The following is a 26,147-nucleotide window of genomic DNA, read 5'->3' as shown; positions in this document are numbered from 1 at the left end:
TGCTCATGCCAGTCAGCGGTCTCCTTATCCGCAAAACAATCTGAAAGGGCTATGGTATTTATTGGCTCTATTGCATTTCGATGTGTTCTTCTATAAGTTACAACATTCAAACTGCTGAAGCAATGCTGTGACCTCCCAAAGCATTGTGAGTTCATCTGATCATACCAAAGGCACAGGCGACAGGACTCTAGGGGTGACTGGTGGGCACTTTGCCTACTTTTTATCCAGTTCTTCTGATTGTTCCTGATAAAACATCACATGATAAGATTTAGATATGATCACTTGAACCTGACAGAAAGTAAGACTTCTCAGGATAGAAGCTGCTATAGTCACTAAAATGTATAAATTCCACAACTGTACAAGAACTGCTCCCAGTGGAAATAAATTTACTGGAATGTGACTCTAGCTGGAGGTATACAGACCAGTGGACCCTGAGGCGCTCTTCAGACCTACGATTTTAAAAATGGCCTCCAGTAAGACACTGCAAAAATGGGAAAGAAACACAATGGAAAAAGTTAAAAAGTTGGAAAGGCAGACAGACCCTAAGGAAATTGTAGAAAAAGTACTGGACCAATAGCTAGTGAACAAAATGGTGGCATGCCCACCTTACCTTGGGGGGGTTCATTCATAGACTGTGACAATACTTGAGACATTTAAGGAATTTCAAATTGTCCAGAGTTAATTGAAGCTTTCTTTAATTTTCAAGAAACAATAAAACAATGCAGAAAAGAAAATCCTTGCCTGCCAGTGAACCTGAAGACAGCGGATCAAAGGGAAGAGGTGTTGCCACAGATGTAAGAGGTATGACCTGGGCAACAGACTACAGTGGGAAGCCATGTTTCCAGGACATGAACAGTGGAGTCACAAGAGGCCCACTGGATGCTGGCGGAAAGCAGAGGGACGTACCCTTAAACTGTAGTTGTTTTGTGTAGAGAGACTGAATTTGTGCCCTTCTCCTCCCAAACATGGGCTTGATAATTGTACTTTTAGATTCTTTTATGTTTTGTTTATTATTGAAAGTTTGTTAGCTCACACTTGTTCAGTTCATAGCTCAGGTGTGGAGGTCAGAGGACAACTTTCCAGAGTAAGTTCTCTGCTTCTGTCATGTGGACCCCAGGGATAAGATGGTGTACGTGTACATCACGTATATAATCTGGATCTTGTGTGAAAAATAATTACATTCTAATGAAAAAGCAGGTTTGATATGTGAAAGGGAAGTTATGTCATGTGATGCAGACTCAGGTGTTGTTTTGTTGAGGTGAGACACCTGAGAGGACATGTGATTTTGGAGAGAGTATAAATAGGACTCCACGGACAGAGGCTGGTGCTTGCATAGCTAGGTGTGCATTAACTTCATTGGTCTTGAGTCTTCGCTGATCTTCACTTTGTTGAGAGAAGCATGGCAGAAAACTTCTCCAGGCATCCTGGCTGATCCTGGTCGTTCCTGCTGACTCATGCCGAGTCTGTGGAGGCCTGGCAGTTCCTGCTGCATCATGTTTGGTATCCTGACACTACTGAACTGGACTGCTGGTATCCTGACAACGAAAATTGGCATTGCTCCAAAGAACTACTTCTAAACAGGTCCACTCCCCTTGTCCTAGTCACCATCTTTTCTCCCCGACCTCTGGACAGTGTGCTAGAAGAGGGGTCGAGGCATTTGAGAATCCTTATTGAAGTAGGTTTTTTTTTAAATCTAAGCCTATAGATATGTTGTTTTGAAAGTAATGATAATTTATATGTATCTCTGTGTTATATGTATATGCAACTAAGTGTACAGGGTCAAGAAATGCCTGTGATATAATGCAGAGAGCCGAGCAGAACGCCAGACATCTCTCTTTTCCATTCACCCTGTATAGACAGTATTTACTGGGGCTAGAGAGATGGCTCAGTGGTTAACTAAAGGCTCTTCTAGAGGATCTAGATTCCACGTGGCAGCTCACAACTCCAGTCTTAGAGGATCCAAAATTCACTTCTAATCTCCTTGAGTACCAGGCGTCCGTGAGGTGTACAGATACATATGCAGACGAAACACCCCCACACATAACATAATTAAAAAAACATGTATTGTTTACATTTGGAGTCATGAGTGTAGAGGTGAGAAACCAGACTTAGACTCCGTTCTTTCTTTTCAACATGTGGGATCCAGAGGCCACGCTCGGGGTACCAGGTGGCAAGCACCTTCATTTACTGAGCCATCACTACAGTCCCTCTAACCCCCACAACCTGGGAAACCAGACAAGTCTGACTTTTTTAAGACTTACTTATTTGTATGTGCACTGGTGTTTTGCCTGCATGTGTGTTTGTGTAAGGGTACTAGATCCCCTGGAACTGGAGTTACAGACAGTTGTGAGCTGCCATGTGGATGCTGGGAATTGAATCTGGAAAAGCAGCCGGTGCTCTTAACCACTGAGCCATCACTCCAGCCCAAGTCTGGTTTGTTTAATAAGCTATGCAAAACTGAAATGCAAGGTTCCTCTAGTGAAACAGAAACCTAGACTTCCTACATTGGCAGGCTATGATCCCTAGGACAGCTAAGGTGGCTTGTACACTTGGGAGCCACCTGGTTAGAGATGTTGGCAGGTTAGCACCTGCTGACATAAATGAGCTTATAAAATGTAATAATATAAGTTATCAGCCTGCATGCCATCCTGCTTCATTGTTTGTTCAGTCTTTGTAGTATTTGGGCTAAAGAAGCAGCCAGAAAAATTGCTCGTGGTATCAGAATGTTAGTCAACAATATATATGTGTATATATATATATATATATATATACATATATATATATATATATATATCTCCACTTTTTTATATAAGTAGTGATGATTAACAAATACTTGTATGCTCCTTAGAATGTAAATAACTTAAAAATTCCAGGTACATGCTTGTACATGCTTGTAACCCCAGCCCTGGGGAGGCCCAGGCACAGTGACTATGAGGTCTTGGTCAGCCTGGACTACAGGGTTGAAACTCTGCTTCAAAATAATTAAAATTTAAAACTAAAAGGGAGACCAGGCAGTGGTAATACAAACCTTTAATCTCAGCATTCCAGAGGCAGAGTTCAGGCAGATCTCTGTGAGTTCAAGGCCAGCCTGGTGTACAGAGTGAGTTCCAGGACTGCCAGGGCTGCTACACAGAGAAACCCTGTCTCATCTCCCCCCAAAAGTAAAAAGGAGTGTACCCTGGGCTGAAGAGCTGGTTCAGTGACTAAGAGCACTGGTTGTTCTTCCCAGGGCTCTAACACCCCCTTCTGGCCCCAGCAGGCAGCAGGCACACATGTGATTCACAGACAGACAAGCAAACACCCACGTACAACAAAACAAAATACGTTTAAAGAAAAAAAAGTCTTGCTCCAGGTGACCAGCAGGGACTAGGTACAGTTCTATGTCACAGTAGAAGTCACTGTCTGCATTTCTTTATAATTTTGATGCCTATGCCTGCATCCAACTTCATTCACATTTACCCCAGACTCATGGTACACATCCTCACAGAGATTGCTTGTTTGAGGATGTGTTCTTTCTTCTATCCGTGTGCTGCAATGTCCCACCACAAGTCCATAGCAGGAGAACTGTTGGTGTAGTGTAACCAGATTCTTCAACATTTGTCACATCCTAACCTTTTAATTATCTGTGAATTAACTGTAAAGTCTCTCTGGACTCTGGAGCTCAAATTTGCTGCTCAGACTTCACACAAAGCAAGCGTCTTTATGACTCAAGCACCCACCGACCATCACTATTTTTCTTTTCAGTTTATATGGGTGGGTGTTTTTCTACATGTCTGTGCAGTATATGCAAGCATGGTACCCTCGGGAGGCATCAGATCTCTCTGCAACTGGAATTACAGATGGTTGTGGGCTTCCATGTAAGTCCTGGGTATTGAACCTGAGTCCTCTGGAAGAACATTCAATGCTTTTAACCACTGTGCCATCTCTCCAGCCCTGTCACTTTTCTTAATGACAGAAAAGACTTAAAGGATCAGAATGAGTATAGGTGGTTAAGGGAATTACTGGTTTCACATTATTTGTCCACAGTGCTGGGCTCTGGTGCTCTTTAATGTGCCAGCTTCTTCTACTTACAGAAGCCTCTGCCTACTCAGCAAGACTTTACTCCAATATTTCTTCCTCCTTGTGGCTGGAGAGATGGCTCTACAGTTAAGAGGACCAGCTGCTCTTCCAGAGGACTGAGGTTTGATTCCAAGCACTCACATGGCAACTCACAACTGTCTGTAACTCCAGTCCGTCTTCTGATCTCAACAGACAACAAGCACATATATGTTATAGACATATATTCAAGCAAAACACTCATACTCATAAAAGAAATAAAATTAAAAGCATTTTCTTCTCTTCTGGAAAACTTCCTCAGTTTCCTTTTTGCCTCTCAAAACCCCACCACCACCATCACCACCACCACCAGCAGGTAATAGCACTTTAAACAGGTCCTTTAAACACTCTGGAATTGGAACTGGAAAAATGGCTTGCTCTGCCAAGACCAGGACCTCAGTCTGATCCTAGAACCTATGTAAAAAGCCATGCCTGTGGGGCAGAGACAGGCAGATCTCTTAGGGGCTCTATAGACAGCCAGCTTGTCCTAATTAGCGACCCCAGGTCCCTGTTTCAAAAGACAAGGTGAAATAGCTCTAAGAAATGGCCCCTGGCCTCTGCCTCCACCCCTACCCCAAACCCTCTGGAATCAGAGGAAATGTTGAAAGAAAGCCAAATGTCCCCAGAGATTTATGCTTGCTTCTCTCAGTCACTGGGGCTGTAGTAGGTAGCCTTACCTCTCTGGTCCTTGGTACTTGGTGACCTCTGTAAACCCTTCCTTGAGTGTGGGCTGATCTATGACTCAATGAGCAGAACAGGTGAACAGCAATGGGTTGACTTCGAGGAGCAGCATCTGAAGACTGCCCATTTTCCTGCCCACGCTCTTCTGTCCCTAACTCTGGCTCTGGAAGAAGCAAACAGTCTATACATTAATAATGCTTTATAAATATTTACAGGATAAATTCCAGGCAGAGGAGTTACTGGCTCAAAAGGTACATACACTTTTTTTTTGAAAACAAACAAACAAACAAAACTAAGCCAGACATGATACAACAGTCAGGAAGCAAAGGCTCATGGATCTTTGTGAGTCCAAGGCCAGCCTGGTCTACACAAATGAATTCTAGGACAGCCAGGGCTACACAGAGACACTGTCTCAAGAAGAAACAAAACAAAACTGCCTAATTATCCTCCGGAAATTTTGCCAATAAATCCTGCTATGTCGTGAAGGAGCCTTTAACTCACCTAGTTATTCCTTTAGCAATATCACCCATTTTCCAGAAGTTTTATATCTTGGTTTTAGATTGGTTTAGGGCTGTCAAAATGAGCACTTAAACCTTCCTCCCTTTGCTCATTTCTGATGTGTTTCGTTTGGGGACAGGGTCTCACCAGCCAAGGTAGGGGGATTGAACTCTGCCTCCTAAGTGTCTTTATAGAGTTGTTTGGTGGGCTGATGGGGATGAGAATAGCCCATAGACTCATATATTTGAATGCTTAGTTTTCAGGGAGTAGAACTCTTTGATAGGGATTAGGTGTGGCCTTGTTGGAGGCTGTGAGTCTCTGGAGGTGGGCTCTTATGTTTCCAAAAGCCCAAACCCCAGTCCCAGTCCCAGCCCCCCCACCTCCGTATATCAGGCTGTAGCTCTCAGCTACTGCTCCACAACCATGCCTGCTGCCTTGATGATGGACTAAACCTCCAAAGCTGTGAGCAAGCCCAGTTGCTGTAGTCATGGAGTGTCTTCACAAAAATAGAACATTGACTAACACATTTGGGGTTTACTTTGTGACGGTAGATGTGCTGGCTGGTATGTGTCACCTTGACACAGGCTCTAGTCATCTGAGGAGGAGCTTCATATGAGAAAGAGCCTCTATAAGATGGAGCTGTAAGGCATTTCCTTAATTAATTAGTGATCAGTAGGGCTGAGCTCATTGTGGGTGGAGCCATTCTTGGGTTGGTGGTCCTGGGTTCCATAAGAAAGCAGGCTGAGCAAGCTGTAGGAAGCAAGCCAGTAAGCAGCACCCCTCCATGGCCTCTGCCTCAGCTCCTGCCTCCAGGCTCCTGCCCTGCTTTGAGTCCCTGTCCAGACTTCTGTTGATAATGAACAGTCACATGGAAGTATAAACTGAATAAACCCTTCCCCCACCAATTTGATTTTTGGTCATGCTGCATCATCACAGAAATGGTAACCCTAACTAAAACACGTTTTTCGGTAGACTGTGGAAGGATTAGGACATGTGTTGTCCTTGTTGGAGGACGTGTGTCACTGGGGTTGGGTTTGAGATAAAGCCCGTGCCATTCTCTCTGCCTCTTGGTTATGGCTCTTAGCTACTGTTCTAGCACCACACCTGTCTACTGCCAAGCTCCCTACTGTGATGGTCATGGGCTCACGCTTTGAAACCTTAAGCCACACATAAATGTTTCTTTATAACTTGCCTTGGTCATGTGCAGGGCGGTAGACCATGAGAGGAAGCCTGGTAAAGTTGATCTAAAGGCTAGAAGTCCTGGAGACCCTGAAGGGACTGTAGGAGCTTCGACTGCTCCCAGCACCAGGCCCCATCACTTACAGACCCCATAGATTTGGGCCATCAGTCACATAAGGGCAATGCCCCAAACCCTTCCACATGTAGATGAGGCATCCCTAACATCTCAGACCACAGTCAAGTAGGCTCAAAACAGAGCTCTCCATGCTAATGAGGTACCTAGAGGCCCAGAGGGCCTAGCCAATAAGTTTCCCTTCCCTGCAAAAGGAATTAAATTGCAGGTCCACCCTGAGAAGTGGGTTATGTTTTTATGCATCCATTTTCTGTCATAACAATAAACTGCTCAGAACCTCTTTTTCACCAAGATCCGCTGTGGGGAGCCAAGAAGACCTCTGCCTAGAAAGCTGTAGAATCTCCTGTAGAAGGCCTCTCTGTGCTCCCAGCCACAACTGCCACCAAGCCTGCATCTGACAAGCTAAGAACACTCTCTGCTGGGACAAGCCAGAGCTCCCCTTTCCCCCAGCCCCAGGCTAGATGCTGTCCCCAGCCCTTGGGATCCAGACTCTGTTCTCTGCTCTTCTGTAACTCTCAGTGGTGCCTGGATGTCCAAGAGCCTGAGAATCTCATGGCCTGGCCTCATTGCAGGCCTGGGGACCCCCAAACCAGCTCTGGCCTTCCCACACCTAAAACTGTGCTTTCCCATCCCTGGAGGGTTGTCTCAGCACCGTCCTCAGCATCGGGAGCTGGGGAAACACAATCAAACTCCCTGTGTTCCGTCTCCCCACCATGCGCAGCAGCAAAGCGGATGTTGCCGACCACCCTGCAGTCATGGTATCTCAGCAACAGAAAGGTAACTAAGACAACAGGGTTTCATTATGTAACTCCAACTAGCCTGAAACACAGCCTCACTATGTAGACCAGGCTGCCCTCAAACTCAGACGTCTGTGTTGTTCAGTCCTCCAGGTGCTGTTCCACACCCAGTGGGCTGTTTTGTTTGTTTAATACCCATCTATATTATTATTATTTCATTTGAGATAGGATCTCATTATGTAGTTCAGGCTGGCCTCAAATTCACATTCCTTCCACCCATCCTCCATTGTAGGCATACACCACCACACCCATCCCTCATTTGTCATCTTTACTTGACTGACCCTCTGGCCAACATTACAAGTTCAACAGAACTAAAATCCACTTTTTGAAAAAAATCACGAATCTTCCCTCTAGGATTCCCATTCGGGGGTCTCTCACATCTCCAGACTTAGGAGCACCACCCCGGGCCTCCTTGCATGGTCACCTTCTAATGCCACATCTGTGCCCTTCTCACCTGAACCAGAGCAATCTCCATATCCTGACCATTCCTGGATCCCTGTCCCCACCATCATAGCCATCGGCTGTTTGTTATTGTTCTACTTCAACATAAAGAAATGTAAACCTGGGTATTGACTAGTAGAGTCTTCTTTTGACTCCAAAATAAAAACAAAACCAAGTAAATACAAACAGCATCACAGAACCAATAAAATGCAAATTAACAGTAAAGTGCTTTCTGCTATTCCGGAGTGCCCTGCTGCTCTGCTATGGTCCTGGACTTCTGGGAGCCTGTGTGCCCGGACCATGACAGCTCCTGATGGAGCTTTCACCAATCCTTGACTAGTACAGGAGATACTGACTCCAACATACATTTAAGTTTACCTCACCTATATTCTTATCAGTTTAGGATAAAGTAACTTGGTTCCACAAACGCAGAAGTGGAAGCCAACACTGAAATTACAAACTTACACTGGAACACACAGCAATAGAGATATGTGGCTAAGTCTAATTTTTCCCTAAATGGTAAATATTCCTAACAGCATCACTACAGTTGTCCAAAGACAGAAGCAACAGAACTGTTCATCAGCAGATGGAGGGTGAGCTCAGTGTGGTATATACACAAATGCAGTGTCACTCCTGTACAGGCAGGAGTGGTGGTGACACTCATATCACCCGTGAGGACACTGCTAAATGACACAAGCCAGCCTTGAAAGGAAACACACGTGAGGTAGTCAGATTCACAGGGACAAGGTCCTGGCAACAGGGACAGGAGGAGGGACTGGGAGCTAACACTGGGATTCAGTGTTCCTGTTCTATTAAATGGTTTCTGTGAATGGCTGGAAATGACCGTATACTAATGTGAATGAATTCACCACCATTGAGCAATCAGGTATATTTTACCATAAGTCAAAATTGTAATGTTGGTTTTAGGTAAAATTTTAAAATGCTTCTTGAGAACACAGAGTCTCTGAGTAGTTCTGCACATCTCTCTCAGCTCAGACCAATTTAATGTATTCTCCTACCATGCTTCTACCGCACCTGGGACACTGACAGCAAGTTACCTGTCAAGTCCCTGACAGGAGCTCTCAGCTGTAACCAGCAAACTTTCCACACAGACACTGCCCATCACATTTGCTCATGTTTCCTGCAATCCTCTGAAGGTGGCCATTCTGCTCTATGTTGAATACTCCACATTTGAACAGCACATTTGTATCATTAATTAGAGAGAACGTCTTGCTGTATTGCCCAGACTGGTCTCACATAGACTCAAGCAATCTGCTGAAGTTGGCCTCCCAAGTAGCTGATACTACAGGTGTGTAGCCCTGTCCCTGCCTTTGACAGTAATTTTAAGTGACAGGAATCAAGAATGGTTTAATCCTAAAGTTTGCAAAATGTAGCAGTAGGTTTTGTTGGTAGTAGTTTGTTTTTTGAGTCAATCTTATAAAGTAATAATCAGTACATGGAAGGTTCCGGATTATATGCAATGCACAGAGGACCCCAGACATAGATTTCAGGGTTCCCAGGATGGTAGCCACAGCATGATCATGAATGCCTCTGGTCAAAGAATCCAAAGTGTGGCCTTTGTAAAGCACCTGAACAAATGTGATACTCACTGCTGTGCTTGACAGACACTTAAGGATATTTATTATAGTCAACTTACCAAACTCAGATTTGTTTGTTAAAAACTATATTTGAGCTCAGTATTTTACGTACAGAATTTTGCACAGTTCTCTTCTTCCACGAAGGTAGAATACCGTCTGTATTTGCTCACTTCCCATCCTTCTGCTGCCTTGACACGACCCAGCACCCTCAGTCGACCCAAGCTGGTCAAAGGTTATATATACTTCTCACACAGCTTTGTCTGCAGTTCACTTCCTCTCCTTATGTTCTCGAGCATAGCTCCGAGGTGTAGGGTACTCGTTTCCAAGATCCACAACAATCACCTCCTTAGAAAATGTCACTCCTTTTAAAGGTCTTTTTTGGCTTCCGGCAACTGAAGATCTGTGGACATGTATGGGTATTTTCTCAGCAAGCTCACTCTGCAAAGAGAACCGGACAAACAAATGACCAACCTATGGATAGCAAGGAGCCCATATTTTAATGCATTGTTAATATGTGCACTGAGAACGAGAAACAGAAAAAGGGTTTTCAAATGGTAAAAGAGTTTTCAGCAGTGGTAATCCACCATGCTTGCTCCCTGAATTGATACAGACTAACGTGGCATGGAGTCAAAGCTGAGAGCAATACAGCCCAGCTTCCTGTCTTAGGCTCTGGAGGCATGGCGGGAGCTCGTGAAGGTTCTAGAAGTGTTTGTGTGGGATGTAAAAGGCTCCCAGGGCTGCGGCAAGGACACAGTGCTTGTTCAGCAGCCATAGGAAGGTCACAACTCATTTCAGGTTTCCACGGGACAGAAGTTTAGATCCTAGATAAGTTGTAGGGACTTTTATGGCTCTAAGATCTCAGGAGTATAAGCGGAACAATGAAGGGGTACTATGAAGACGAACAGGAATGTAAGGATGAAAGCTAACAGTGGAAAGGCTGCAGCTTGGCCACGCCTCGTCTTAATCATTAATATCTAATTACGCCCACTCCTCCCCGATCAAACCTACACCCCCGATCAAAGCAACCCCGAGAGAGAACATGTCACCTCATGGTTGGATCCTCTAGCATTCGCAGGCTCATATGTCTGTCTGTTTTTGTACTCTTCCGCCTTGATGTTGTCTCCTGAGGATGTGGCCATCTTTTCCCTACTCTGCCTTTGCACAAGAATGCTAGGTCTCACTGGCATGTCCATGTTTACGAAGTGCAGTAGGACCCTGGAAAATCATCAAGAGTTTAATAAAAAAATCCATATATCTTCGTTAACATTATCACACACAAAAATGGCTAGGACATCCATATCACTTTATGTTGGTGTGTGTGTTTGTGTGTGTGTGTGTAACACTGTGTGTGACTGTATGTGTGTATAACTGTGTCTGTGTGTATGACTGTGTGTGTGACTGTGTAATCCAGTGTGTGTGACATTGTGTGTGTATGTCTGAATATGTGTATATGTGTATGTGTGTGACTGTGTAATGTGTGTCCATGTATATGTATGTGTGTGTGTGACTATATGTAACTCTGTGTGTCTATGTGTGTATATGTGTGCATGTCTAAGTGTGTATTGTGTGACTATATATGTGTGTAACTCAGTATGTGTGTATGTCTATGTGTGTGTGTGACTGTGTGTATGTATAACTATGTTTGTGTATGTATGTGCACATGTGTGTGACTGTGTGTAACTGTGTGACTGTGTGTGTGGTATGTGAATATACAGTCTCTTATCTGACTGGGTGTGTACAGAGTTCAGAGGTTGTTTGTTGCAATCTGGATGTCATTTCTTCACTATTTTTTTGGGGGGGGGGGGAGAGGGATGGATCAGCCAGTGAACCTGAAATGCACAGCTCCTCTGGGCTGGGATCTGTCTCTCTTTGCCCCCAGCTGGTGTTAAAGATATTGCTATCATACTTGCATTTTTATGTAGGTGCTGGGACCCAAACTTGGGGTGTCATATGTCAGCAGCAAGCCCTCTCCCTAGTCCCTAGACTTACTTGTCTTGATTGCGTTTGTCCATCTCTGCATTACCTAAGCAGTCTACACCATTGTTCTCGCCTGCACAGAGGGGCTTCCCTGGGTCTTCATTGTTGTCACCTCTGAAACTAAAATAACAAGCAAAGTCTCAAAAAAGAAGGCTCTAGGCCATGGTATGGGACTTTCACTTTTGAACAGGAAACTGGCACTTTTAAAACCCTGACGTGGAATACTTCCTACATTGTTTATTCTATTTCAATTGGGGTCTTGAGACAGGGTCTCCCATAGCCTAGGTTGACCTCAAAGTCTCTGGGTAATAATGAATGACCTCGAATTACTAACCCTCCAGAATTCTGTTTACAGGTGTGTGCCACCAGCTATCTAAAGTTATTTCCTATTATTTCTAAATATGCTTGCTACGTGCCTTGAGATCTACTCTGATTATCAAGATGGACTTATACCATTTATATAGAAATATTGCCAGTAAGAGGAGGATACAGAGGAAGCACCCAAGCAGGATGATGAAGAACGTGATCGCTGTGGTCTCGAAGGCCATGGTGTTCGATGTTACACTCTCCTCGAATTTCTCAGCCTCGCTTTGCACAAACATTTTTGTTCAGCCTAGTTTGAATGCAGATTTCTTGTTCTTTATGTTTTCTAGAAACAGAAAAACAAAAGGCTGTTTTCAATGTTGTTCTCCCATTCTGAGGAGCTTCTGAGAGGAGTCTCAGTTTGCTTTGGTGGAAGGGACTCACGCTGCCTAATTTCTCTTCATAAAGGCGGTAAGAGGCTGCGGTGGCCAGAGGGGAGACTGAACTTGGAGCCAGTGCTCACTCAGCTGACCTCCCCTCATCCCAAAATTGCCAAAATCCAAAGGAGCGAGGACTTGGAGCAGCTGGAGACAGACCCAAGTCCTGATTCTTCTCTCTCAGTGACCTCACAGAACCATGGAACTGTTGAGCTCCACACCATGACCTGAGGGCAGGAAGGCTAACCAACTTCTCTGGTGGCTATGCAGGATGGCCATTCTCTGAGGTGTGAGTTGGAGGGCATTTGACACTGTCTTGGCCAGTTTTTAGACAAGGATTTTCCAGATTGTAGCTTTCTTCTGACTTAAACCTCACCGATCATTCTTTTCAAAGGCAACTGACCCGCTTTCTTATGAAACCCACCTTGATCGCTTGCCTGGATCAGGGTATCTAAGGACTTCTCTCCAGGAGGAATGGCCTATGCTCTTTCTCCCATCTTACTGTGCTGGCTTCCTAGAGTCACCACCGGGAGCTGTGAAGGCCGCAGCTCAAGGAAGCAGGGATAGAACAAGATGGTAAGTCAGAAGATGAATTCGGGCCTGACCTAACCAGGTAGGTAGAGAGTAAATCCATGGCAGAAAGGGTAGAGCTGCATTTTCCTAGATGAAAGCAATTTAAGAAAGGATGTAACAATACCGGGTGTGGTGACTCAGGCCTGCAATTGGGGTGATGCGGGCTCAGGCAGGAGGATTATGCTTAAAATATCACCTATCAAAACCCTGCTTCAAAGCACAAGGCAGCTTCTGCCAACTCGAAAGAGTCCAAGGTGAGGCTGGTCAGGGTGCTTCGTCCATGCTGCGTTGCTACTTCAGAGGACCACAGATGGATACTTTGCACTGAACAGAGATTTATTCCTGACACCTCTGGAAGTTGGAAGCCTGAGATCAAGGAGCCTCCAGGTTAGGGCTTGCAACATCCTCCCTAAGGAAGGAGTGCTCCATGCTGTGTGCTCCACATCCTCGTGGCACAGCACAGACTCTCTTCTAAAAGACTTTATGATTGTCCACAAGGGCTCTGCCAAACGCCACCCAAAGGGCCCAACCCTGCTGCTCTGGGGACACAGTGTCAAAGGTGAATTTTGGAGCGATACTTTCATACCACAGAAGAGGTCCTTGGCTGGACCAGAGCAATGCTGTCTCATCCAGAAAGGCAAGACTCCAATCTCTCCATCTTTGGATAGTTTGTAGGGTGGAGCAGGGGTGGGGGAGGCTGGAGGTCAAATTTTTGCACAACCTGAGGACACAGGTGCCTAGCACGTAGCAGGGTCGGGACAACTCCCCGAGGACTCCTCTAGCCAAGGCTCCTAGATGACAGCCTTCAACCAAACTCCCTGCTCCTGTGGCTGGGACACTTGGAATCTGTTCCCGTCCTTCTACACATAAAGGCTGCTTCTGAAAAGATAGACATGATTTATTTTGATCTACTAATGGCTGTGCAAGTAGATACACATGCAAACCCAGTGTACTCTGTCCTTTGTGTGGACACTATGCGTCAATGTGAAGGGGACTGGGCCATTTCTAGGCCTTGGTGTGAGTGTGAGATAGACAGCAGTGCTGGAAGCGAGTGTACTTCTGCGAGCTGCTTCTGTTTCCAGCATCGACACTACAGACAGACAGGGTACAGCCTGAGAGCGGAGAAGCCTGTCCCCTGGGGACTTTCATTGAAAGCGATGTGTATCATAAGTGTGTATGTATTGTTACTATAATTCTGGGAACTGGGGAGATACCCAAATTTGGTTTTTAAATCATATTCAAATGCATCAGACTCTAAGTTCGGGAGGGTGTCAAGTTCTTGAGGATGGCTCTCTAGAGCCTAACAACATCTGCCTGCTTCAAACCTCATTCAGGGCAGGATAGTGCAGTCCGTCCAGCAGAAGTACCAAGAATTGTGAGGGTACACTAGGCTGGAGGATGCTCAGAGTTGTGAGCACTAGCTGCTCTTTTTAGAGAACTGGAATTCAGTTTCCAGAGCCCACATCAGACAGCTCACGCCTGTGTCAGGCAGCTCACACTCACCCATAACTCCAGCTCCAGGAGTTGCTTTTTCTGTGGGTTTCCTCTTCCTTGAAGGTAGTTGCCCCTCCCCCAGCCCACAAGGGTAAGGGGAGTAGAGGTGGGAGGGGTGCAGGGAACAGCTGTGAGCATGAGAAATGGATATCCAGGATTACCTTCAGTGAGACACCTCAACTTTATTTGGGGTTGAACAAGGGCTATATAGTCCTTGAGGAGTGGGTAAGGTTTTCAGGATGGGTACACATTATTGGCTAAGCCTGAGGTGCTGCAAATCCTTCATTTATATAAAAGAGGATGTGGTGGTTTGACTATGCATTGCCCATGGAAAGTGGCACTATTAGGAGGTGTGGCCTTGTCACTGTGAGGGTGGGCTTTGAGTCTCCTAAACCCAGTGGGGGAAGAGAGTATCAGTCTGCTCCTGGCTTCCTTTGGATGAAGATGTAATACTCTCAGCTCCTCCCATGCCATGCCTGCCTGGACTGAACCTCTGAACCTGTAAGTCATCTCCAGTTAAATGTCCTTATAAGAGGTGCCTTGGTCATGGTGTCTGTTCACAGCAGTAAAACCCTAACTAAGACAGGAACTCCAGGCTCTTGCCAATCATGTTCTTATTGGAAGGGACAAAGTTGAACCTGCCGTCTGGCTATAGACTACATGACTGTCCTCAGAGGTGGAGGAGGTCGATATTGTTCAGGGGAGCATGCAGGCCCAGAGCAGGGAAAGAGGGGTCCTAACTCTGCCGGGCCAGGAGGAGATTGTCAGGGTTTGGATACATGTCAGTCTCAGTCTTGCTCTAGGCCAGCTCTCCTGGGTGTGCCCACACTCTTCTGGATCCACGTGAACACACAGACACACCCACACACGCACACACATACTCTTAAGACAATAAAATAGAATAAAAAACTTTATGCTTCAAAACTGACTAACTTAGATGAAATAAGAAAATTCTAAGAACATGGGAGCTTTTGTGTCTAAATTGTGAAGAATCAATTTTTAAAATATTTTCTTTAAAAATTTTTATAATATTTAAATGTGTGTGCGTGTGTGTGTGTGTGTGTGTGTGTGTGTGTGTAAGAGGCCAGAGGAACTGGGTCCCTTGGAATTAGAGTTAAGGTAACTGTGGGCCATTTGATATTAGTGCCAAGAATTAAAGTCTAGCTTTCTGTGCTCCTCTGTAAGAGCAACAGATGCTCTTAACTGTCAATGAATCTCTCCAGCCCCTATTTATTTTATGCATAGGAGTGTTTGCCTGCGTCATATGCATGCAGTATCCACAGAGGCCAGAAGAGGGCATCAGGTTCCCTGAAACTAGTGTTGGAGATGGTTGAGGGCAGACTGAAAGAGTGTTAGGAATTGAACCTGGTTCCTCTGGGAGAGCAGCAAGTGCTCTTAACAGCTGAGCCATCTTTCCAGACCTACAGAACTACAGCTAGTATAAACACAAAATGTGGGTTAATTAGACCAAAAATCAGTTTTCTGCAAAGGCTTTGCTAATCTTTCTCCTTTCTAGTAAGCTAGGCTATCTTGTGTCAGCTGCAAAATCCTCCTCCCACTATTTTTTTTTTTTGTGTGTGTATCTGATCTGTTCTAACCCTAGCATTCTAACGTTTAAACTCACATTTGCTTTTATCATAACATTACTCACGTTCAAAGCTTTTCAGATCCAATGTGTTCAGATCCCGGGGCAGTCACCAACATGGCTATTTCTAGATGAGCAGAGGTTATATCAGAAGTGTCCCTCACTGGGGTTTATGCTGAGAGGTGGTATGTAGTTTCCAGAGAAAGAACTTCAGGTGATCTAGAGGCCTGAGTAGAAAGGAGGTCAAGGGTTAGTATCCCTTAGTAAGCATCATTTGAAGCTATGAGCAAGGACCATAGATATAAAACAAAATTAAAACAGTACTACCAGGTGTAGGGCATTATGTCTTACAGTTGGAAGGATGGGCCAATGTCTCATTGTGTAATAATTTGTAAAATTTTTGGAAGAAACAAATCTAATTGATGACTTGCTTGACTTATTCAATTTTATGTGTATGTCTGCACACCATGCATATCTGTGCTGCTTGTACCCCTGGAGCATCTGCCAGACCTGGATGGCTGTCGGTGCTGGGACAAGCCCAGTGCTCTTAACCCCCAGCTATCTGTCCAGCTCACAATGAGCAAGTAAGGGAAGGTTGTCAACGTAGATTGTCTGAGGCTGTGACCCAGTTCTTGATATTTCCCTAACTATTCACACAGGCCTTCCACACAACACGATACACGCACTCCTATGAGTTACTCCTTGTCCTAATGTCTAGAATTGTGTCATGTTTATGGTTTTGTTTCAAGTTAGAGACTTTTCTCCCTTGATAGCATGTATTTTTGAAAATTAATCTTGGTCCTTGCAAAAAAAAAAAAAAAAAAAAAGAAGTCAATCAATCAATCTGCTTTCAGTAATCCCTGCAATGGGTGTGTATTTTTTGCATATGTGAACATTGTTGTTCAATACAGTGTTTTTAATAAGGAGTCAAGCATCTTTCTTTTAGAAAGATCTTTTTAAAAGCCATGTTCAAACTGTGTTTAGTAATCTCTGCAATGGGTGTAGTTGTTTGAGGCTGTGAACACAGTTCTTTGTTCCTCATTGTACTTTCACACAGGCCTTCCAACATAACACCACGACAAGGGCATACCCAGGGGTAACTCTTTGTCCTTATGTCTACAACTGTGTCATGTTACGGTTTTCTTTCAAGTTAGAGATTTGATTATTCCCTTCACAATATGTGTTTTTGATAAAAAATCAAGTATGTTGCTAAAAAAAGTCTTTTTTTAACCTATTTAATATGCTTTCAGTAATCCCTGCAATGGGTGTGTATTTTTTTGCATATGTGAACACCATTGTTCATACTTTCCTGTACATTCACACAGGCATTCCACAGAGCACAATACAGTGCTTTTAATTAAAAAAAAAAAGAATATTGTCATAACCTGTTCCACGAGGATGACTTCAGCAGTTGGTGGCCATGGGTTTACTTATGTATGTCTGACCTTTGTGTCCCTTTTGAGGAGATAACGTAATTACTTCATTGTTCCATTATGTTTTTCTTGCTTCTCATTTTGAATGTTTCCTGGAAAGTTATGTTCAATCCTAGACAAGTGGCTCTACTTAGTAATTCCCTAGAATTTGAGAGTTGGCCAAAGCTGGTGGAATTTTGTTTTGGGTTATACTTTCCTGTTAAGAAGTTACTGCCCTGTAGATGGCCATATATACCCTTTGTTGCTTATTTTAAAAGTCTGCTGAGACAGTGCTACTGTCAAAGACTTTAGAGACACATCTGACAATATTTAACCTTGGTTCATAATTAAACTACTCAACAAAATAGAAACAAAAGTAAATTACTTTCAATATAACAATAATAATTGTCTTAGATATGAGTATTGTTTTAAAGTATTTTTATTCTTCTATTATTTTGTGTGTATTAACTTGAACAACTATGCACCATGTGCATGCAGGATACTTAGAGGCCAGATCCACAGGAACTGGAGTTACGGTTGGTTGTGAATGACTTTGTTGGTGCTGGGAATCAAACCTGGTTCCTTTGCAACAGCAGCCTGGATATTCTCTGCATCAGTGATTTAAATAGATGACAGTATATGGGTATGGTGGTACACTTTAAGTTTTCTAAATGTTTGACATTTTTCATATTGAAGTATTGTAAACAGGACATTCTTTTTTTTATTATTGGATGTTTTATTTGCATTTCATATATTATCCCCTTACTCCATCCCCCACCCACCCAGGAACCCCCTATCCCCTCACCCCTCCTCCTGCTTCTCTGCAGATGTACCCCTACAAACCCCCACACTCCCACCTCCCCACCCTCAAATTCCCACCCCCTGGGGCGTCCAGCCTTCATGAGACCAAGGATCTCTTCTTCCACCTATGCCCAGCAGGGCCCTCCACCCTTACATATACAGCTGAAGCCATGGATCCCTCCCTAAGTGCTCCCAGGCTGGTGGTTTAGACCCTGGGAGCTCTGGTTGGTTGATATTGTTGCTCTCCTCGTGGGGCCGCAAACCCTTTCAGCTCCAACAGTCTTCACTCTAACTCCTCCATTGGGAACTCCATGATCAGTTCAATGGCTAGTTGTGAGCATCTGTCTCTGAATATGTCAGACTCTTGCAGACCTCTGAGGAGACATCCATATCAGGCTCTTATCAGCATGAACTTCCTGACTTCCACATCAGCATCTACCTTTGGTGACTGCACATGGGATGGATACCCAGGTGGAATGGTCTTGAGACGGCCCCTCCTTCAGTTTCTGTCCCTCACTTTGTCTCCATATTTGCTCCCTTGAGTATTTTGTTGCTCCTTCTAAGAAGGACCGAATCATCCCCACTTGGTCTTCCTTCTTTATGAGCTTCATGTGGCCTGTGAGTTGTATCCTGGGCATTTCAAGGTTCTGGGCTAATATCCAATAATCAGTGAGTGAATACCATGTGTGTTCTTTTGTGACTGGCTTACCTCACTCAGGATGATATTTTCTGGTTCCATCCATTTACCTAGGAATTTCTCGAATTCATTGTTTTTAATAGCTGAGTAATACTCCATTGTGTAAATGTATCACATTTTTTGTATCCATTCCTCAGTTGAAGGACATCTGGGTTCTTTCCAGTTTCTGGCTATTATAAATAAGGCTGCTATGAACATAGTTGAGCATATGCCCTTGTTATATGTTGGAGCATCTTCTGGGTATATCCCCAGGAGTGGTATAGCTGGATCCTCAGGTAATGCTATGTCCAATTTTCTGAGGAGCCGCCAGACTGATTTCCAAAGTGGTTGCACCATCTTGCAGTCCCACCAACAATGGAGGAATGTACCTCTTTCTCCACACCCTCGCCAGCATCTACTATCACCTGAGTTTTTAATCTTAGCCATTCTGACTGGTGTGAGATGGAATCTCAGGGCTGTTTTGATTTGCATTTCCCTGATGACTAAGGATACTGAACATTTCTTTAGGTGCTTCTCGGCCATTTGAGTTTCCTCAGTTGAAAATTCTTTGTTAAGCTCTACACCCCATTTTTTAATAGGGCTATTTGGTTGTCTGGAGTCTAATTTCTTGAGTTCTTTGTATATATTGGAGATTAGCCCTCTATCAGATGTAGGATTGGTAAAGATCTTTTACCAATTTGTTGGTTGTCATTTTGTCCTATTGACAAATGTCCTTTGCCTTACAGAAACTTTTCAATTTTATGAACTCCCATTTGTCAATTCTTGATCTTAGAGCATATGCCATTGTTGTTTTGTTCAGGAACTTTTCCCCTGTGCCCAAGTATTTGAGGTTCTTCCCCACCTTCTCTTCTATTCGTTTCAGTGTATTTGGTTTTGCGTGGAGGTCCTTTATCCACTTAGACTTGAGCTTTGTACAAGGAGATAAGAATGGATCAATTTTCATTCTTCTACATGTTGTCTTCCAGTTGAACCAGCACCATTTGTTGAAAATGTTGTCCTTTTTCCACTGGACAGTTTTAGCTCCTTTGTCAAAGATCAAGTGACCATGGGTGTGTGGGTTCATTTCCGGGTCTTCAATTCTATTCCATTGATCTTCCTGCCTGTCTCTGTACCAATACCATGTAGTTTTCTATTGCTCTGTAGTACAGCTTGAGGTCAGGGATGGTGATTCCTCCAGAAGTTCTTTTATTGTTGAGAATAGTTTTCGCTATCCTGGGTTTTTTGTTATTCCAAATGAATTTGAGAATTTCCTTTTCTAACTCTGTGAAGAATTGAGTTGGGATTTTAATGGGAATTGCATTGAATCTGTAGATTGCTTTTGGCAAGATGGCCATCTTTATTATATTAATCCTGCCAATCCATGAGCATGGGAGATCTTTCCATCTTCTGAGATCTTTGATTTCTTTCTTCAGGGACTTGAAGTTCTTGTCATACAGGTCTTTCACTTGCTTGGTTAGATTCACACCAAGGTATTTTATATTATTTCCGACTATTGTGAAGGGTGTCATTTCCATAATTTCTTTTTCAGTCTGTTTATCTTTCATGTAGAGGAAGGCTACTGATTTGTTGAGTTGATTTTATAACCAGCCACTTTGCTCAAGTTGTTTATCAGGTTTAGGAGTTCTCTGGTGGAAGTTTTGGGGTCATTTAAGTATACTATCATATCATCTGCAAATAGTGAGATTTTGACTTCTTCCTTTCCTATTTGTATCCCTTTGACTTCTTTTTGTTGTCTAATTGCGCTGGCTAGGACTTCCAGTACTATATTGAATTGGTAGGGGGAGAGTGGGCAGCCTTGTCTAGTCCCTGATCTTAGTGGGATTTCTTCAAGTTTCTCTCCATTTAGTTTGATATTGGCTACTGGTTTGCTGTAAATTGCTTTTACTATGTTTAGGTATGGGCCTTGAATTCATGATCTTTCCAAGACTTTTATCATGAAGGGATGTTGAATTTTGTCAAATGCTTTCTCAGCATCTAGTGAGATGATCATGTGGTTTTTTTCTTTAAGTTTGTTTATATAGTGGATTACATTGATGGATTTCCGAATATTGAACCATCCCTGCATTCCTGAGATAAAACCTACTTGATCATGATGGATGATTGTTTTGATGTGTTCTTGGGTTCGGTTTGCTAGAATTTTATTGAGTATTTTTGCATCAATGTTCATAAGGGAGATTGGTCTGAAGTTCTCTTTCTTTGTCAGGTCTTTGTGAGGTTTAGGTATGAGTGTAATTGTGGCTTCATAGAACAAATTGGGTAGTGTTCCTTCTGTTTCTATTTTGTGGAATAGTTTGAAGAGAATTGGTATTAGGTCTTCCTTGAAGGTCTGATAGAATTCTGCACTAAAACCATCTGATCCTGGGCTTTTTTTTTTTGTGGGGAGACTTTTAATGACTGCTGCTATTTCCTTAGGGGTTATGGGACTGTTTTGATGGTTTATCTGCTCCTGATTTAACTTTGGTACCTGGTATCTGTCTAGGAAGTTGTCCACTTCATCCAGGTTTTCCAGTTTTGTTGAGTATAGGCCTTTGTAGTAGGATCTGATGATTTTTTGAATTTCTTCATTTTCTGTTGTTATATCTCCCTTTTCAGTTCTGATTTTATTAATTTGGATACTGTCTCTGTGCCCTCTGGTTAATCTGGCTAAAGGTTTATCTATCTTGTTGATTTTCTCAAAGAACCAGCTCCTGGTTTTGTTGATATTTTGTATTGTTCTTTCTGTTTCTATTTGATTGATTTCAGCCCTGAGTTTGATTATTTCCTGCCTTCTACTCCTCTTGGGTGTATTTGCTTCTTTTTGTTCTAGAGCTTTTAGTTGTGCTGTCAAGTTGTTAATGTGTGCTCTCTCCAGTTTCTTTGTGTAGGCACTTAGAGCTATGAGTTTTCCTCTTAGCACTGTCTTCATGGAGTCCCACAAGTTTTGGTATGATGTGTCCTCATTTTCATTAAATTCTAAAAAGTCTTTAATTTCTTTCTTTATTTCTTCCTTGACCAAGTCATCATTGAGTAGAGAGTTGTTCAGTTTCCATGTGCATGTGGGTTTTCCATTGGTTTTGTCATTATTAAAGACCAACCTTAGTGCGTGGTGATCTGATAAGATGCAAGAGATTATTTCAATCTTTTTGTATCTGTAGAGGCCTGTAAACAGGACATTCTAACTCAAACCTAAATGCATGAAATTGTTATAAGTGAAAAAGAAAAAAGAAAAAAAAATCTTAGCTCATAACCCACCTGCTCTCTACAGTCTGCTCTTTTACAGTCTTGTCTTAGGGTTTCATTGCTGTGAAGAGACACCATGACCAAAGCAACTCTTATAACAGACAACATGTAATTGGGGCTGGCTTATAGTTTCAGAGGTTTAGTTCAATATCAGCACGACAGGAAGCATTCAGGCAAACTTGTTGTTAGAGAGCCAGGAGTAATACATTTTGATCTAAAGGTAGCCAGAAAAGAATCTCTTCAACATTGGGCATAGCCTGAGCATAGGACCTCAAAGCCCACCAACACAGTGATGCATTTCCTCCAACAAGGCCACACCTACTCCAAAGGCCACACCTCCTAATAGTGCCATTTCCCATGGTCCAAGCATATTCAAATCACCAAATTCTATTCCCTGGCTTGTTAAAGCACATGAGTCTATGGGGCCATACCTAGCCATAGCATAATACAAAATATATTTAGTCTATCTTCAAAAGTTCCCATAATCTATCAGTCTCAACAGTGTTTAAAAGTTCAAAATTCAAAGTCTCTTTTGAGATTCATGCAGTATCTTTTCTGTAATTTTCTATAAAATCAAAATAAAAAAGCAGGTCATACACTTCCAACATCACAGGATGTACATTACCATTTCAAAACATCATAGTGAAGAAATGTTGGATCAAAGCAAGACCAAAAACCAGCTGGGCAAACTCTAAACTCTGCATCTCCTTGTCTAATGTCCAACTCCTTTCAGCATTGTTGACTGCAACACATTTCTTTCTCTTGGCCCCACTTCCTGGTAGCAGCTTTCCTCAGCAGGTATCCTACAGCTCTGAATCTCTAACATCTTTGGGTGTGGGATTGTGGAATCCTGGGTGTTTGGCCACGCCCCCAAACCCAGAGATCTAACATACAGCCCTTGCTAAGTCATGTAAGACAGGAGACTAACAGGCCTCTGCCTCAGGATTTCCCTGGCCCCGCCCCTTCCCCTTCCAATATATAAACAAACCCCTTCCGACATTTTTTGGGAGAGAGCTTGTCACCATCCGAACCCACTGTCATGCCAATAAATCTGTATGTCTCGAGCTCCACATGCCTCTTTGAACTCTGCACTCTTTGTATAAGTCAAGACTCTCGTGAGCCCCTGTCTGCGCAACGGGACGGGAGAGAAGCTTTTCCTCCTGCCCGTGTTCTCTCCTGACAACAGCAGCTCCTGCATCACCTTGGCAGGGACCCTGGCCTGCTCCATGTCCCGCGTGTCCGGTGTCTCTGCTCCCAGGACCCTGTGGTCGCCAGCATTGTGGGCGGGCGAGACCGAGTCTTCAACACAGAGTACTGGGAGCCCCAGCCCCCAGGACTCCCGCTGCTGCGCGGGGCTGGGGTGGTGGGAAGCCTTTCTCGCTGCTATAACCGTGGAGCAGCGCCCCGGGACTGCAGCTCTGTGCCGGCTCTCGCCCCCGCGCTGCCCGCCAGTGACCCCCGACGCAAGCCTTGCCCAACATCTGGGTCTCCAAGGCAACTTCAATTTCACAGCTTCTTGTTCCAATGCCTGTGATCTTGTATATCCCATCTAGGGGTCTACTTTGCCTTGAATCTGGTTCTAGGTCTAGAGGAAACTACTGGTGGGCCTAGGGGAACTTCAGTATCATCTTGCCCAGCATTTTCTTCAGAGAAAGTCACTACTGGTTTATCAGACAATGAAGGATTAATTTCCTCATCTGAAAAAAGGCATTTCAAGGGCTGGGGCTGAGGATACTACTTTCTCAGGTAAACCATTTGAATCTGAGGATTCAAAGTTCTCAGCTTCAACAGGATCATATGATACATCCCCATCACAAGTTACAGGAGCCCATTCTTTGCCAATTAATACCCTTGCTTTAACTGCTGATACCCTCTGAGACTGAGACTTGAACTTTTGCTGTAATTCAGCCAAACTTATAACAAGAGCTTTGGTTTGATTTTCTGCATCTCAAGCCCTAAGGCTGCTGGAGTGAAGATTCTATTAAAGGACACACTCAGAAATCTTCAGATTGTTTATTTGAATCTGAAGCCAGTCAAGTTTATCATTACGAAGTACAACTGCAGCACGAGGTACAACCTTGGCTATCTCTGGAACCCAGCTTCTTTGTGCTCTCAGAAAACACTTCCTAGATTTCACCTCAGCGATGCTGGTTTCTTCTCAATCACTGCTAATCTCTCAGCTCCAGCTCACCAGCACCAATTGTTCTGGCAACCACTTCTATTCTTGACTCTAAAGCCAGAGCCACATGGCCGAAGCTGCCAAGTTCTGCTGCTTTGTCGGGCTAGAACATGGCCCCCTTGTTACATCCTTTACCGCCTAAGCTTATCTGTCCTGGAATTTGTTCTATAAACTGACCTTAAACTGCAGGCCTCTGTCCCCTGAGTTCTGGGATTAAAGACATGTAGTACCGTACCTGGGCCTAAGTATTTCTCCACTTGGAACTTGCTCTGTAATGGGCTGGACTTGAACTCAGAGATCTGCTTGTCTCTGCTTCCTGGATGTGTACCACCATGCCTGAACCTAAGTTTTCATGGTTACTATGCCTCAAGATCCAGATCAGAAGCCTGTGTCTTCCAGCCTCAAGATCTGGGTCACAAGAGTGCCCTCCATGTCTGGATTGTAGTTCATTCCAGATTAAAAATCCAAATGAAAACAATAGCCAGGTAATACTACCTAAGATTATATAACTATCCCTTGTTCAACTTAAAACACATAAACAATAAGCTTAGCTGGGTGGGATCTTGCTCTGAGGTCACCACTCCCTTAATTCCATTTAATATCCTTGAACACAGGATTTAGCTCCATTGCACTTCCTGGTGCCTCTTTAATACTTGAACTATACATTTTGTATTTTTCCTTTCTAAGCTTGCTATTAGATCAAAATGTTTTTCATGAGAGTGAATCGAATGAAAAAGTGTATGCTTTTTTGAGACTTCCTTTGTCAGTGCAATTAGTCTGAATCTCTTCACCTTAGCCTCAGGTAGAGTCTTCAGACAAGGGCAAAAAGCAGCCACATTCTTCACCAAAACATCGTAAGGATCACCAGGCAACATATCAAAATTATTCTCCTCTGAGACCTCTTGAGCCAGGTCCCAACAGCTCAACTGAATCGCCCTCAGCACCAATGTCTTCCATATTTCTACTAGGATGGTCTATTAAGCCCCATTTAAAGCATCCCATTGTTTTACATATCCAAAGTCCCCAAATCCATATTCCTTCAAACGAAAATATGGTCACACCTATACTCTAGTCCCTGGTACCAATTTGTTTTAGGGTTTCTATTGCTGTGACCTTGACCAAGGCCACTTGTATAAAGGTAAACATTTAATTGGAGCTGGCTTACAGGCTCCGAGGTTTCATCCATTGTCACCATGGTGGGAAGAACGGCAGTGTGTAGGCAGACTTGATGCTGGAGAGCCAAGAGTTCTACAACTTGATCCAAAAGTAGCAGGAAGGAGTTTATTGGCCTGAGATAGGTTGACTCCATAATAGGCTGCAAACTAGCAGTTCAGGAGACCAGGCCTGAGTTTCTACTTCCCAAAATTGGGCAAGTCAATTTCTTGAACAACTGCAGGCTTTTGTAAAAAGTACCTCTCCCCAGCTTGTAAAAGGACAGTTAGCCAAACGTGCAGCCAAGAGATCAAGAGCTCCTTGGCATAAGCAAGAGTAGTCTGAATCATAGCATCACTCAGACCCCCAGAGAGTACCCACCATCAAGATATAGATCACTTAACCCTCCCTATTGTTCCTCTTATTGGCTTTAAAACTGAATCTGTGAGTTTAGTTGGGGTCCTTCCAACCCAATGGACTTGGGCCCCTGCATGCAGGAATTTTTTCAATAAACGCTCTTTTGCCTACTACTTGATTCTGGGGTTTCATTCTTCAGCGATTCATGGACCTTAACATTTGGTGTGTTGGCCAGGAAGCGCTGAAGACACCCTATTCAAATAGCTGAGCATTTGGGGGGAACTTCTCTCCCCACTGATGGGTAAGTTTGGGAGTGCCCAGTCTGTGTCTGTCTTTGCCTTTGTTTCCTGCCTATTGCCAACCTGGAGGCTTGGAGGGGCAAATTGGATGCGTATTTTGCCACACAGTGGCCAGGGACTAAGGGGGACTCCCCTGAAATCCCATCTGGAGACCCTCGCCCCCCCCCCCCCGCCCCCCCCCGCCCCGCCCCCCCCCCCCCCCCAGTGCTCTCACCTGGAATCTTGAGAACCTGGAGCTCT

General features: G+C 43.9%; 1 protein-coding gene across 1 annotated transcript; it reads right to left on the bottom strand.

Annotated features, from left to right (window-relative positions):
• Positions 1 to 9,689: 9,689 nt before the first annotated feature.
• CUNH2orf74 (chromosome unknown C2orf74 homolog) lies at positions 9,690 to 12,001 on the bottom strand. Its single transcript, XM_028776747.1, has 4 exons — positions 11,853 to 12,001; positions 11,412 to 11,519; positions 10,469 to 10,637; positions 9,690 to 9,860 (listed from the first exon to the last, which is right to left on the bottom strand). The coding sequence occupies exons 1-4, from the start codon at positions 11,999 to 12,001 to the stop codon at positions 9,690 to 9,692; spliced, it is 597 nt and encodes a 198-aa protein (XP_028632580.1).
• Positions 12,002 to 26,147: the final 14,146 nt, after the last annotated feature.

Source organism: Grammomys surdaster, unplaced genomic scaffold (assembly GCF_004785775.1).
Source record: "Grammomys surdaster isolate TR1022 unplaced genomic scaffold, NIH_TR_1.0 67, whole genome shotgun sequence".
Lineage (NCBI taxonomy): Eukaryota > Metazoa > Chordata > Mammalia > Rodentia > Muridae > Grammomys > Grammomys surdaster.
This window is presented reverse-complemented; position numbering and strand designations above follow the sequence as displayed.